At 36.1% G+C, this 15000-nt stretch overlaps 1 protein-coding gene across 8 annotated transcripts in view; it reads right to left on the minus strand.

Annotated features, from left to right (window-relative positions):
• The window catches only part of ppa1a (inorganic pyrophosphatase 1a), a 30506-nt gene that overhangs the window by 860 nt on the left and 14646 nt on the right, over positions 1–15000 (minus strand). The window contains exons 4-10 of one of the 8 annotated variants that reach the window (XM_079845915.1): positions 11853–11972; positions 11461–11547; positions 8376–8502; positions 8178–8305; positions 6562–6647; positions 5016–5085; positions 207–246 (exon numbers count right to left, since the gene is read on the minus strand). In XM_079845915.1, the coding sequence (XP_079702041.1) occupies positions 207–246; positions 5016–5085; positions 6562–6647; positions 8178–8305; positions 8376–8502; positions 11461–11547; positions 11853–11972 (658 nt within the window). Of the gene's footprint in view, positions 1–206; positions 247–5015; positions 5086–6561; positions 6648–8177; positions 8324–8375; positions 8503–11460; positions 11590–11852; positions 11973–15000 lie in introns of all 8 variants that reach the window. The other 7 variants (XM_079845913.1, XM_079845911.1, XM_079845916.1 and 4 more) reach the window with 7 other exon arrangements.

The raw sequence follows: 15000 nt of genomic DNA on the forward strand, positions 1-15000 counted from the left end.
CGTAACAAAGTAGTCCTTCGCTTCGTCTCCTGGCCGCATTACAGCCTCGGATGTGCATTATTTTCGAATTATTCAACGGCACGTCGTCAATTATTCCTTACAAAATGACTTATTTGACTGTTTACTATCATCCGTTGATCAGAAGAAAACGAAGAATGAGCTGATAGTTCGCGGTCGGAGATCATACCGAAGGACGGATCACTCACCTGAGCTGGGAATCGGCTCTGCCTCACCGTATGGATGAGCCTGAGAACATAACATAAGGTAGATGTTTACAGGAATGATAATTCAACACAATTGATAATAGAGTAATGCAGGGATGAGATTTTCCTGTGGGGTTTATAATGGGGGTTTTCAATAAGGTGTGTGGTAAACATAACGACCATACTTTGACATTTTGTCTTACTCACGACACAATCACATCGAAAACACGATTTTAAACTGTATGTTTATTTAAAAATAACTCGATAAGAGCGTTTGTGGGTGCGAATGTGTGTAATTTACGTCGTAGAGCAAAACGTCCAAGTTTCGTCAACTTATATTTACCTTATTTTACTCAGAAATGCAAACACCTGAGGGAACCAGTGGCGGTTTTTGACGTCATCACGGTCACTCTATCCTGCCATCATACTTTCCATCCATTAAGGATTAAGGTAATATGACTTTATGTGGAGAAAAACCCACATTATTGTAAAAAGGAGGTAATTTGTAACGCCAAAGAGCAAGAGGGACTTGATGTCCTAGATTATAGTACACCTAAAGGGATATTTGCGTTGTTAAGGACTTCATTTGGACAGATTTATAAATTTTTAGATTTTTTTGCACCCTCAGATTCCAGATTTTCAAATGGTTGCCAAATACTGTCATAACAAACCATACATCAATGGAAATATTGTTTATTCAGCGTTCAGATGATGTATACATTTCAAAATTGACCCTTATGACTGGTTTTGTGGTGGAAAAACAAGTGTGCTCTGTGCAAATCATTTATATATATATATATATATATATATATATATATATATATATATATATATATATATATATATATATTACTTTAAATTATATCTTTTGGAACAGACTAAAAACAAGTGCTGAATGTAATGTAATGCTTTGAAAGCACTGGAATTTATGTATAAAAAGATTATTTAGAAATATTAAATATTATTTTTTAACCAGTTCATTTAGTTAACATTTTTTTCAGTGAATTCTTACAAAATTATTTTATGACTTCAGGAATATATTACACACTCTAAAAAATGCTGGGTTAAAAACAACCCAAATTGTTTTGGTTGAAAATGGACAAACCCAGCAATTGGGTTGTTTTAAGCAAACATTTAACCCAACCGCTGGGTTAAAACAACCCATTCACTGGGTTAAAACAACCCATTCACTGGGTTAAAACATCCCATTTACTGTGTTAAAACAACCCATTTGCTGGGTTAAAACAACCCAATCCCTGGGTTAAAACAACCCATTCACTGGGTTAAAACAACCCAATCCCTGGGTTAAAACAACCCATTCGCTGGGTTAAAACAACCCATTCGTTGGGTTAAAACAACCCATTTGCTGGGTTAAAACAACCCAACCGCTGGTCTAAAACAACCCAAACAGCTGGGTTAAAACAGCCCATTCGCTGGGTTAAAACAGCCCAATCCCTGGGTTAAAACAACCCATTCGCTGGGTTAAAAAAGCCCATTCGCTGGGTTAAAACAACCCGATCCGCTGGGTTAAAACAACCCAATCCACTGGGCTAAAACAACCCAAACCGCTGGGCTAAAACAACCCAATCCGCTGGGTTAAAACATCCTAAACCGCTGGGTTAAAACAACCCATTCACTGGGTTAAAACAACCCATTCGCTGGGTTAAAACAACCCAATCCCTGGGTAAAAAACAACCCATTCGCTGGGTTAAAACAACCCAATCGCTGGGTTAAAACAACCCAATCCCTGGGTTAAAACAACCCATTCGCTGGGTTAAAACAACCCGATCCGCTGGGTTAAAACAACCCGATCCGCATGGTTAAAACAACCCAATCCACTGGGCTAAAACAACCCAAACCGCTGGGCTAAAACAACCCAATCGCTGGGTTAAAACAGCCCATTCGCTGGGTTAAAACAACCCAATCCCTGGGTTAAAACAACCCATTCGCTGGGTTAAAACAACCCATTCGCTGGGTTAAAAAAGCCCATTCGTTCGCTGGGTTAAAACAACCCGATCCGCTGGGTTAAAACAACGCAATCCACTGGGCTAAAACAACCCAAACCGCTGGGCTAAAACAACCCAATCCGCTGGGTTAAAACAACCCAAACCGCTGGGCTAAAACATCCCAAACCGCTGGGTTAAAACAACCCAATCCGCTGGGCTAAAACAACCCATTCACTGGGTTAAAACAGCCCATTCACTGGGTTAAAACAACCCATTCGCTGGGTTAAAACAACCCAATTCCTGGGTAAAAACAACCCATTCGCTGGGTTAAAACAACCCAATCCCTGGGTAAAACAACCCATTCGCTGGGTTAAAACAACCCAATCCCTGGGTAAAAACAACCCATTCGCTGGGTTAAAACAACCCAATCCCTGGGTAAAAACAACCCATTCGCTGGGTTAAAACAACCCAATCCCTGGGTAAAAACAACCCAATCCCTGGGTTAAAACAACCCATTCGTAAAAATATCGATTCATCAATGCATTGCAATTATTTGTTTCTCAATTCAATATCGATTCATCAAATCCTATGAATGGATTCAGCCCACCGGCCAGTGGCGGCGCTGTGGGTAATACTCTAGTGAGAGCGCTCAGCGCGGTTCAGCGTTGTACAAGACGCGCTGTACAAAAACAGCAAGATGGCCGACAGCAGCTGCGCTCCGTTCAAGCCTGCACCGCCAACGTTAAAAGCCGATGTAAATAAGTAAATAAGCCAAAGGTTCTCTGATCAGCTGTTCAGTGTTATTTATTGTGTTGACAAAATAGCACTTTGTAATGTTATCATATCTATGGTTGCACTTTCTTTTATGAGTATGCACATTTTGTGCTTCTGTTTACATTTCTTTTATAACTTGAATGTATAGGAAGAAAGAAATATACTGTCTACTACTTACAGCTACATGCACTTTAGAGGTGTTAATAAAGCACCTGTTTGTTACAGTTGTGGTTTGTATTCAACACATGTACAATATTGTACGGTTTGTTCTGCTAAATAAACCATGACAGGAAACATGCTGGGGTCAATTTGTTCTTAAACATTGGTAATACTGCACACATTATTTAAAAATATACTTAGGTACTTCATTACTTGTGTATTTACTTATTATTGAATCGATATCGAAGCTAATAAATCAATATCGAATCGAATCGAAATCTAATCGAATCGAAGCCTCAAGAATCGAAATCGAATCGAATTGTCAAATTCCTAACAATACCCAGCCCTATAAAACAACCCATTCGCATGCTTAAAACAACCCATTCGCATGCTTAAAACAACCCAAACCGCTGGGCTAAAACATCCGAAACCACTGGGTTAAAACATCCCATTCACTGGGTTAAAACAACCCGTTCGCTGGGTTAAAACAACCCAATCCGCTGGGTTAAAACAACCCATTTGCTGGGTTAAAACAACCCAATCCCTGGGTTAAAACAACCCAATCGCTGGGTTAAAACAACCCATTCCCTGGGTTAAAACAACCCATTCGTTGGGTTAAAACAACCCATTTGCTGGGTTAAAACAACCCAACCGCTGGGTTAAAACAACCCAATTGGCTGGGTTAAAACAACCCAAACCGCTGGGCTAAAACAACCCATTCATTGGGTTAAAACAACCCAAACCGCTGGGCTAAAACAACCCATTCACTGTGTTAAAACAACCCGATCCGCTGGGTTAAAACAAACCATTCGCTGGGTTAAAACAACCCATTCGCTGGGTTAAAACAACCCGATCCGCTGGGTTAAAACAAACCATTCGCTGGGTTAAAAAAGCCCATTCGCTGGGTTAAAACAACCCGATCCGCTGGGTTAAAACAACCCGTTCCGCTGGGTTAAAACAACCCAATCCACTGGGCTAAAACAACCTAAACCGCTGGGCTAAAACAACCCAATCCCTGGGTTAAAACAACCCATTTGCTGGGTTAAAACAACCCAACCGCTGGTCTAAAACAACCCATTCACTGTGTTAAAACAACCCAAACCGCTGGGCTAAAACAACCCATTCACTGTGTTAAAACAACCCGATCCGCTGGGTTAAAACAAACCATTCGCTGGGTTAAAAAAGCCCATTCGCTGGGTTAAAACAACCCGATCCGCTGGGTTAAAACAACCCGATCCGCTGGGTTAAAACAACCCAATCCACTGGGCTAAAACAACCTAAACCGCTGGGCTAAAACAACCCAATCCCTGGGTTAAAACAACCCATTTGCTGGGTTAAAACAACCCAAACCGTTGGGTTAAAACAACCCAATCTGCTGGGTTAAAACAACCCAAACCGCTGGGCTAAAACAACCCATTCACTGTGTTAAAACAACCCGATCCGCTGGGTTAAAAGAACCCAATCCGCTGGGCTAAAACAACCCAAACCGCTGGGTTAACCCTACTTGGGTTATTTTTAACCCAGCATGTTTGAGAGTGCATGAAAATGTGACGTTAACTCTACTTTTCTAAAGCTTTTCCCCAGTTTCGACTTTATTAAATGACTCGAGGGTGAGTAAATGTCTGACATTTCATTTTTGCGTGAGACTTTTAATGGCTTTTTAAAAGTGAAATGACAAACTGACAAGAGGATTAAACTCCCAGTGCATTATTCGCACTCTTCAGTCAAAGTGATTTTATATCATTTGCATTTGCGTGATTATTAATCCAAACAGACCCCTGGCGTTGTTTGAGAAGAATGCAATCAGCAGTTCATTATGCTCAAAAGTCCCCCAAAGCCTCCATGCCCCGGCGAGACGGCGTTGTAATTCTGTGTGTGTGTGTGTGTGTGTGTGTGTGTGTGTGTGACAGAAGAGCTGATAGAAAACACTCACTGAATCGACAATGGCTTTGGCTTGGGCGCGGGAGCAGCAGAAGGGGCTGGAGGAGACACAGCTGTTCACACTGAGGGACAGATGTTGGAGACAAAGCAGAAACTAAACCAACCCAAAGCTGTTGAAATCTAATATCTGATCTCAAATCAGTGGAACCGCTTTGGAAAGCTGGACGACACGGTTTTCAATCACAGCGTGGCGGCGGGTCTAATGTCTACAATTTGATCTAAATGTTTGTTTAGAGAGAACGCCTGCTCCATATTGAGTTCCTGTTGCATGAAGCTCAAATGGCCAAAAGCAATGCATATACTTTCCTGAAGTGTATATTAAAAGAAAAGCAATCACTATGAGTGTGTATTCACAGGGTTTCCGCGGGGTCTTAAAAAGTCTAGAATTTCAAAATCAAAATTTTAGGCCTTAAAAAGTCTTAAATTCGCAGAAGTATTGAGTTCTAGGTCTTAAATCATTTTAAACAGGTCTTAATTTTCCTACGCCCACTACTAATGCTCATTGAAATGCTCCCGCAGCGCTTTAGAATGTTTTTTTGTTTTGTTTTTTAATTCTGGGTGTTGTAGTTCTTTCTTTCGCTAGTCCAAATATAATTTGCTGTATAACGACTACAAATGAGACTAACATGCATCTTATATTGCAGCCAATCAGCTTTCGTGTTATTGGCGGGAGTCTCTTTCGGATTGTACCGCAGACACATCAAACTGATTTTATTCTTCAGATAATAGTCCTCCAGTTTTCGCATCTCCGCGATTACTAAATACAATGAAAAATCAACAATGCATTTTTTGAGATCCTGCATAATTCGTAATTTCACCGCAAAATAATGGCAAGATACCAAAATGAACAAGATTTATGCATTTTGTTTATTCTATTGTCATGTGTGACTATTGTGAATCTAACATAATACATAATACAGTAAATTTGGTATCCTTAAATTTCTGCAAATTACAAATTCAGTCATTTTGATCTCAAAAATCACCCCAAAAATATCCTGGTGGGATTGAGCTATGGGGAAGTGCAAGTTTATCGATACAAGTTTATCGATTTGTTCAATTTGAATAAATAAATTTACTTTGCAAGTAATTTTGTGACTGCATTTCCTTTATAGGTCTTACATTTCATTCATAATGGTCTTAAAAAGTCTTAAATTTGACTTGGTGAAACCTGCAGAAACCCTGATTCAGAGTGTGTATCGCTTGCCCATTTCTCCTGCTTCTAACACAACTCTGAGGACGAAATGTTCACTTGCTGCCGAATATACCCCACCCACTAACAGAGATCATCAGTGTTACTCACTTCACCGGTCATAATCTTATGCCTGATTCTTTTGTGAAGTGTATATTAAAAGAAAACTACAATGCTATTCAAGTAAATTAGAAATATGAAGTGTAAGTTTTTAGTGCAGCATCACAGACTCTGAGTGGTCTCAAGATCTCGTGATTGAGCTGAATGAGTCGTCTGAGTGGTTCTGTGTCGATTATAAAGATTAGATATAATTATTAAAGATTATAATTATAGACGGACGGCGTCTCACCAGTTGAGTTCTCCCGCATCCGTCTTCTGGGAGATCAGAGCTTTCCAGAAACTATGAGTGTCCTTTACCGTTTTAATGGCAAAATCCTGCACAACAGAAAGGAGAAGACATTTTAAAACATTACAAAATATTTATCTTATATTTGCTATTTTTTTTTTTTACTAAAACTAATAATTTTAAAACATTTAAAGCATATATATTTGCTATTTAGTGTATTTATTAAAAATAAACATTTATTAAAGCATTCAAGAAAATATATAGTATATTTACACATTTTTAAAGCATTTAAAAATATATATATTTTTTTTATATTTATTAAAAATAAAATAAAAAAATATTTTTCAAACATTTAAGAATGTTTGTAAATTATAAAATATGTAAAAAATAAAAATAGTATATTTACTAAAAGTATTTTACAATATTAAAAATATATTATTTTTTCTATAAAAAATATATTTACTAAAAAAGAAACACTTTAAAATACCGGTAGATAAAACCTTTTAAAGTTTTTTAAGAAAAAATATAGTATATTCAAATTTTTAAAAGCATTCAAAAATAAAAATAGTATAAAATTAACTCTTTAAAATACTTAAGAAAATATATAGTAGATCAAACATTTTACATTAAAATATAGGATATTTACTAAAAATAAACATTTTAAAAAATTTGCTAACTTTCAAAGCATTAAAAATATTTAGTATATTTACTAAAATATTTTTTTAAACATTTAATATATACTATATTTACACATTTTTAAAAGCATTTAAAAATAAAGTTTAGTATGTTTATTAAAAAATAAACATTTTAAAACATTTAAGAACATATATACTTTATTTATTTATTTTAAAATCATTAAAAAATATTTAGTGTATTTAGTTAAAATAGTTTTTTATTTATTTATGAAAATATATAGTATATTTATTTATTTTAAAGAATTTAAAAATATTTACTAAAAATAAAATAGAAATATTTTTAAACCATTTAAGAATGTTTGCTAATATTTAAAAATAAAATAGTATATTTACTAAAAGTATTTTACAATATAATTTTTTTTTAATGCATTTAAAAATAAAACATATTTAATATATTTATTTATATTTATAAAAATAAGCATTTTTAAACATTTAAGAAAATAAATAGAATGTTTACAAAATTTTAAACCATTTAAAAAAAAAATGATTTAGTATTTTTACTCAAAATAAACATTTAAAAACATTTAAAAACATTTAAAAATATATATAGTACATTTGCTCATTTTTAAAGCATTGAAAAACTACTGAAAAAATATTTCTTTAAAGATATAGTATATTTGATAACAAAAAAAAAAACATTTTATGTTTTTATAAACATTTATTGTGTTTTCTGTGTTAACGCCATGCAGTTTCTAAGGTGTTTTGAGTGTTGCTAGGGTGTTGTGGTTGGTCGGCCCACCAGCAGGGCATCTTTTTCACTGATGATGTTTTCTACCAAAATGCGAGTTGACCTTCTGAATGTTTTGAAAATTTAATTAAAATTGAATATTGTTGCCTTGATGACATGGTGAGAAAAATATGTTCATTATTAGCCTTCAGGGAGAAGTCATTAATCAAATGTCATGTCTTATCCTGTCAATTTACCCTGTTCTTGAATTCACCATTGAAGGCGAATTGGTTTTCTGTCTTCCCATCAGGCACTTTATACATCCTGAACCAATCCAGCGTGGCCTGCAGGAACCCGGGCCTGAGTCTGCGGACGTCCTCGATGTCTGTGAAGACAGAAGCGGCTGAGATTTAACATGGCACTCATTACAGATGCAGACGGGAAAGGTCTCAAACCGTTGAAGTCTTCCGCCTCTGGGTCCTCCACGTTTATAACGATCACTTTCCAGTCGGTTTCTCCTTCGTCTATGAGCGCCAGAGTCCCCAACACCTTCACTCGGATGACTTCCCCTCGGGAGCAGACCTGACACACACACACACACGGAGAACGGGATTCGCTCAGGTGGAAGTGTGAAGGGGTTTGACCACACAAATCAAACATGGCCGAGGCTTTAAAGGGTTAGTTAACCCAAAAATTAAAATTCTGTCATTAATTCCTCACCCTCATGTGGTTGGACACCCGTCAGTCCTCCGTTCATCTTCAGACACAAATGAAGATATTTTAGTGTAAAGCTGATGCTGAGAAAGGCTTCAGTTAGGCCTCCATTGGCATTCAGTACATTTACACGCACAAGACCCATAAAAGGCACTAAAAACATCGTTACAAAGTCCATCTCACCACAGTGACTCTACAATAATGTTACGATGCGACGACAATAGTTTTTGTGCGCAAAAAAAAATCTAAATAACACCTTTATCCAGCTTGTTCTTTTCTTCCGTGTGTGTCTCCACGACGCATGCGCGAGAATATGAGCAGATCCGGCGTTCGGACACATGACCCAGAAGCGATTTGTTTACAAGCAGAGGAAGACGCGCTTGTCTCAGCTGTTGAATTCTACATTGATCGTGCTTTAGGTCTCGGTGTAGTTCTCAAAATGGGGTTAAAGTGGCATTTCATGGATTCCCGAACGCCGGATCTGCTCATATTCTCGCGCATGCGTCGTGGAGGCACACACGGAAGACAAGAACAAGCTGGATAAAGGTGTTATTTTTATTTTTTTTGCACACAAAAACTATTGTCGTCGCTTCGTAAAATGATTGTAGAGTCACTGTGGTGAGATGGACTTTGTAACGACGTTTTTAGTGCCTTTTATGGGTCTTGTGCGTGTAAATGTACTGAATGCCAATGGAGGCCTATCTGAAGCCTTTCTCAGCATCAGCTTTACACTAAAATATCTTCATTTGTGTCTGAAGATGAACGGAGGACTGACGGGTGTCCAACCACATGAGGGTGAGGAATTAATGACAGAATTTACATTTTTGGGTGAACTAACCCTTTAACAGCAGCTTTTACACAACACACCATCCGTTTCCAGCGGATAAAACACTTACACATGGAAAACTCACAACTATAGACTTTAAGATGATACGTTTATTAGTCTGATTTCCATTGCTTGTGCTTTATTTAATTTAGCGTCGTCTGCTGATTTCATTTTATTTATAACTATCATAATTGTGTAAACTTTAAAGTGTTATTTACTATTATTATAATTATTTAATTTATTATCTGATGATTTATTTATGTTTAATTTTATATACAGTATATAATAAATATATAATAATATAATATGATATATATCTTTATAAATTTAGTTATTTTCTATTTTAATTGTTTAATTTAGTATCTGATGTTGAATTAATTTAATGTAATTTTTATTTTTAATTATATGTAATAAAAAATAAAAATGTAATTAAATGAAATTAATTCAACACCATATACTAAAATAAATAGTTATAATAGTATATAATAAATATATAATAATATAATATGATATATCTTTATAAATTTAGTTATTTTCTATTTTAATTGTTTAATTTAGTATCTGATGTTGAATTAATTTAATGTAATTTTATTTTTAATTATATGTAATAAAAAATAAAAATGTAATTAAATGAAATTAATTCAACACCATATACTAAAATAAATAATTATAATAATATGATATAATAAATATATAATAATATAATATGATATATATCTTTATAAATTTAGTTATTTTCTATTTTAATTGTTTAATTTAGTATCTGATGTTGAATTAATTTAATGTAATTTTTATTTTTAATTATATGTAATAAATGAAATTAATTCAACACCATATACTAAATTAAATAGTTATAATAATAGTAACACTATATATTATTAAATATGATATAAATAATATATATGTGTAAATATAAAATAATTATATTATTAAATATTATATATATAATATTTATATATGGTATTTATTTTATATTCATACAGTATTTATATTAATATATATCATATTTAATAATATAACCTTTATATAGTATTTATATTATATATCATATTCATACAGTATTTATATGCTTATAGATCATTTAATAATATTTATATATGGTATTTATATTAAATATATATATCATATTCATACGGTATTTATATGCATAGAGATCATATTTAATATATATGATATTTATATTAAATATTATATATCGTATTTATAGTAATATATATCTTAATTAATAATATAATATTTATATATGGTTTTATATTAAACATTATGTATCATATTCATATACACTATTTATATATATATAATATTTAATAATATATTTATATATAGTATTTAAATTATTATTCATACAGTATTTATATGAATATATATCATTTAATAATATAATTTTTATATTTATATATGGTATTTATATTAAATATTATGTATCATATTTATACAGTATTTATATTAATATATATCATATTTAATAATATTATAAATAACTGTTATTTACTCTTATAAATGAATGTATTTTGTATTTTATGTTAATTTAATAATTTAAAGTGCGTTATTTACCATTATAATATTTTTTATGTAGTGTCTGATGTTGATCTAATTTTTTACATTATATATATATATATCATATTTAATAATATTATATATAAGTGCTATTTACTATTATTATAATGAATTTATTTAGTATTTTATGTTAATATATTTTAAATAAAAAAAGTTTTTAAGTGTGTTATTTACTATAATAATATTTTTTATTTTAATTTTAAATCATATATGTATATATAATAATTAATTAAGTGTGTTATTTACTATTATAATATTATACTATTATAATATTATGTAGTTTCTGATGTTAATTAAATTTTTATTTTTAAGTATATATGTATATTAAATAAGTGTGTTATGTAGCCTACTGTTATAATACTTCTTTAATTTAGTTTCTGATGTTAATTTTTAATTTTAATCATCCGTTCTGAGGGTTGAATGAGTCTGACTCTGGTCTTTACCTTATTCCCAATGTCACAGATGTCGATGGGATCGTTATCTCCGCAGCAGCCTGTGTCTCCATCCCTGTGTCCTGGATCCTCCCACGTCTGGAAAAGATGAGAAATGAACCGTCCATCCATCCAGCATATCTGAGCGTGTCATTCATCCGGACACACACACACACACTGATCATGTGACCGAGGTGAGTTCTGCTGCTGCTGATAATAGCCCCTCAGCAATGCCTCGGGACAAATCTGTGTGTGTGCTTGGGTTGGCATCTAAACATGCATGCCATGTCTCTCTCTGAACTCCTTCAGGCATCCACCTCTCTTTTCCCTGGAGTTTTCCACACTTTAATTCTGCATGGTTCACTTCTAAGCGTCTGGATGAGCTGTTGGATGTGGACACAAACCTGAGGAATCGCTCCATAGTTCCAGATGTAGCCCTTGTGAGGAAAGACGTTGCTGACGTAACGCAGATTCCCTTTCTTCAGGTCCTGCTTCAGTGGATTGAGGGGATCTTTAGTGGCGATCTGGAGAAACCAGAGGAAGATTTCAGAGTTTCTCCAGTAAACTGTCAAACTGAATATAAACACAGCTCACAACTCACTCACTCACTCACACTCATTCACTCACTCACACTCACTCACACTCACTCACTCACTCACTCACTCACTCACTCACACTCATTCACTCACTCACACTCACTCACTCACTCACTCACTCACTCACTCACTCACTCACACTCACTCACTCACACTCATTCACTCACTCACACTCACTCACTCACTCACTCACTCACTCACTCACTCACTCACTCACACTCACTCACACTCACACTCACTCACTCACACTCACTCACTCACACTCACTCACTCACTCACTCACTCACTCACTCACTCACACTCACTCACACTCACTCACTCACACTCACTCACTCACTCACACTCACTCACTCACTCACACTCACTCACACTCACTCACTCACACTCACTCACTCACTCACACTCACTCACTCACTCACACTCACTCACTCACTCACTCACTCACTCACTCACACTCACTCACACTCACTCACTCACTCACTCACTCACTCACTCACTCACACTCACTCACTCACTCACTCACACTCACTCACTCACACTCACTCACTCACTCACTCACTCACTCACACTCACTCACACACTCACACTCACTCACACTCACTCACACTCATTCACTCACTCACACTCACTCACACTCACTCACTCACACTCACTCACTCACTCACTCACTCACACTCACTCACACTCACTCACTCACTCACTCACTCACTCACTCACTCACACTCACTCACTCACTCACTCACACTCACTCACTCACACTCACTCACTCACTCACTCACTCACTCACACTCACTCACACTCACTCACTCACTCACTCACTCACTCACTCACTCACTCACTCACTCACTCACACTCACTCACTCACTCACTCACACTCACTCACTCACTCACTCACACTCACTCACTCACTCACTCACTCACACTCACTCACTCACTCACTCACACTCACTCACTCACACTCACTCACTCACTCACTCACTCACACTCACTCACACTCACTCACTCACTCACTCACTCACTCACTCACACTCACTCACTCACTCACTCACACACACTCACTCACTCACTCACACTCACTCACTCACTCACTCACTCACACTCACTCACTCACTCACTCACACTCACTCACACTCACTCACTCACACTCACTCACTCACTCACTCACTCACACTCACTCACTCACTCACTCACACTCACTCACACTCACTCACTCACACTCACTCACTCACTCACACTCACTCACTCACACTCACTCACACTCACTCACTCACTCACACTCACTCACACTCACTCACACTCACTCACTCACTCACTCACTCACTCACTCACTCACACTCACTCACTCACTCACTCACACTCACTCACTCACTCACTCACTCACTCACTCACTCACTCACTCACACTCACTCACTCACACTCACTCACTCACTCACTCACTCACTCACACTCACTCACTCACTCACTCACACTCACTCACTCACTCACTCACTCACTCACTCACACTCACTCACTCACTCACTCACTCACTCACTCACACTCACTCACTCACTCACTCACTCACACTCACTCACACTCACTCACTCACTCACACTCACTCACTCACACTCACTCACTCACTCACTCACTCACTCACTCACTCACTCACTCACTCACACTCACTCACTCACTCACTCACTCACTCACTCACTCACTCAATTCAATTCAATTCAATTCAATTCAATTCAATTCGCTTTATTGGCATGACATACATGGGTACATATTGCCAAAGCATTTCACAAAGCAAAACAAATACATACATAAAACACATTCACATTTATATTTATATATACATATATTAATAATATTATTAATCTGGACGTGTTCACTCAGTACATCTTAATTTGTGGCATTTATAGATATGCTGTGCTATATAAGGGGAAGCAGGTCCTTCACCGAGTAAGATCTTCAGTTTTTCAGGATCATGGAGTGACTGGAACTCAGGGATAATGTGTTGGATTTGACTATAGAGTGAGTCTCTGAGGGGTGTGTATTTATCACAGTGGAGGAGGAAGTGTGCCTCCGTCTCCACTGCTCCTGATCTACACTCACTACAGATCCGCTCTTCTGGAGGCAGCCACGTCTTCTTATGACGCCCTCTCTCTATGGCCAGTGTGTGGTCACTCAGTCTGTACTGTGTTAATAATGCTCTGTGTGTTGTGTTCCTGACTGAGACCAGATAGTTAGCCAGACTGTACTCTCTGTTTAGACCCAGATAACATTGGAGACGGCTTTGCTCTTTGGTTTGATGTTTCCAATGCTGCATATATGTCTCTTTCTCATGTTTCATTATTTCTTTGATTTTTGCATGTTTTACAGGAGCAGTGGTATACACTATATTCATCAGTTCTGACACCATTACACAAAGATGACTGTTCTGTGTTTGTAGGGCTTTAAAATGAAGATCATCTTCAGAACTTGAGTGTAGGTGGATCCAGAACTTCAAGGCTCTTTTTTTAATGGTTAGATTAAGGGGAAGTCGGCCTAGCTCCGCCCTGCATGCGTTGTTGGGTGTGTTTCTGTGGACGTGGAGGATGTTCCTACAGAACTCCACATGCAGACCTTCTACAGGGTGTTTGTCCCAGACCTTATGGCTGTAGTTAGTCGCTGGACCCCAGACCTCACTTCCATACAGTGCAATGGGCAGAATTACGCTATCAAAGATCTTTGTCCAGATTCTAATGGGGATGTTTATTTTAAATAATTTCATGCGTATGGCGTGCAGGGCTCTGCGGGCTTTTGCAAGTAATGTTTGAATTGCTAATTTGAAGTTTCCAGTGGGTGTTAAAACCAGACCAAGATAATTATAATGTAAAGTGTGTTGAATTGTGGTGTTGTTTACTGTAAATGTGTGTTTATGTTCCAGATTTCTGGGTTTCTTCTGGAATATCATGACCTTGGATTTTTGGAAGTTGACTTC

This window comes from Gobio gobio (genome assembly GCF_949357685.1).
Source record: "Gobio gobio genome assembly, chromosome: 20".
In the NCBI taxonomy this organism is placed as follows: Eukaryota; Metazoa; Chordata; class Actinopteri; order Cypriniformes; family Gobionidae; genus Gobio; species Gobio gobio.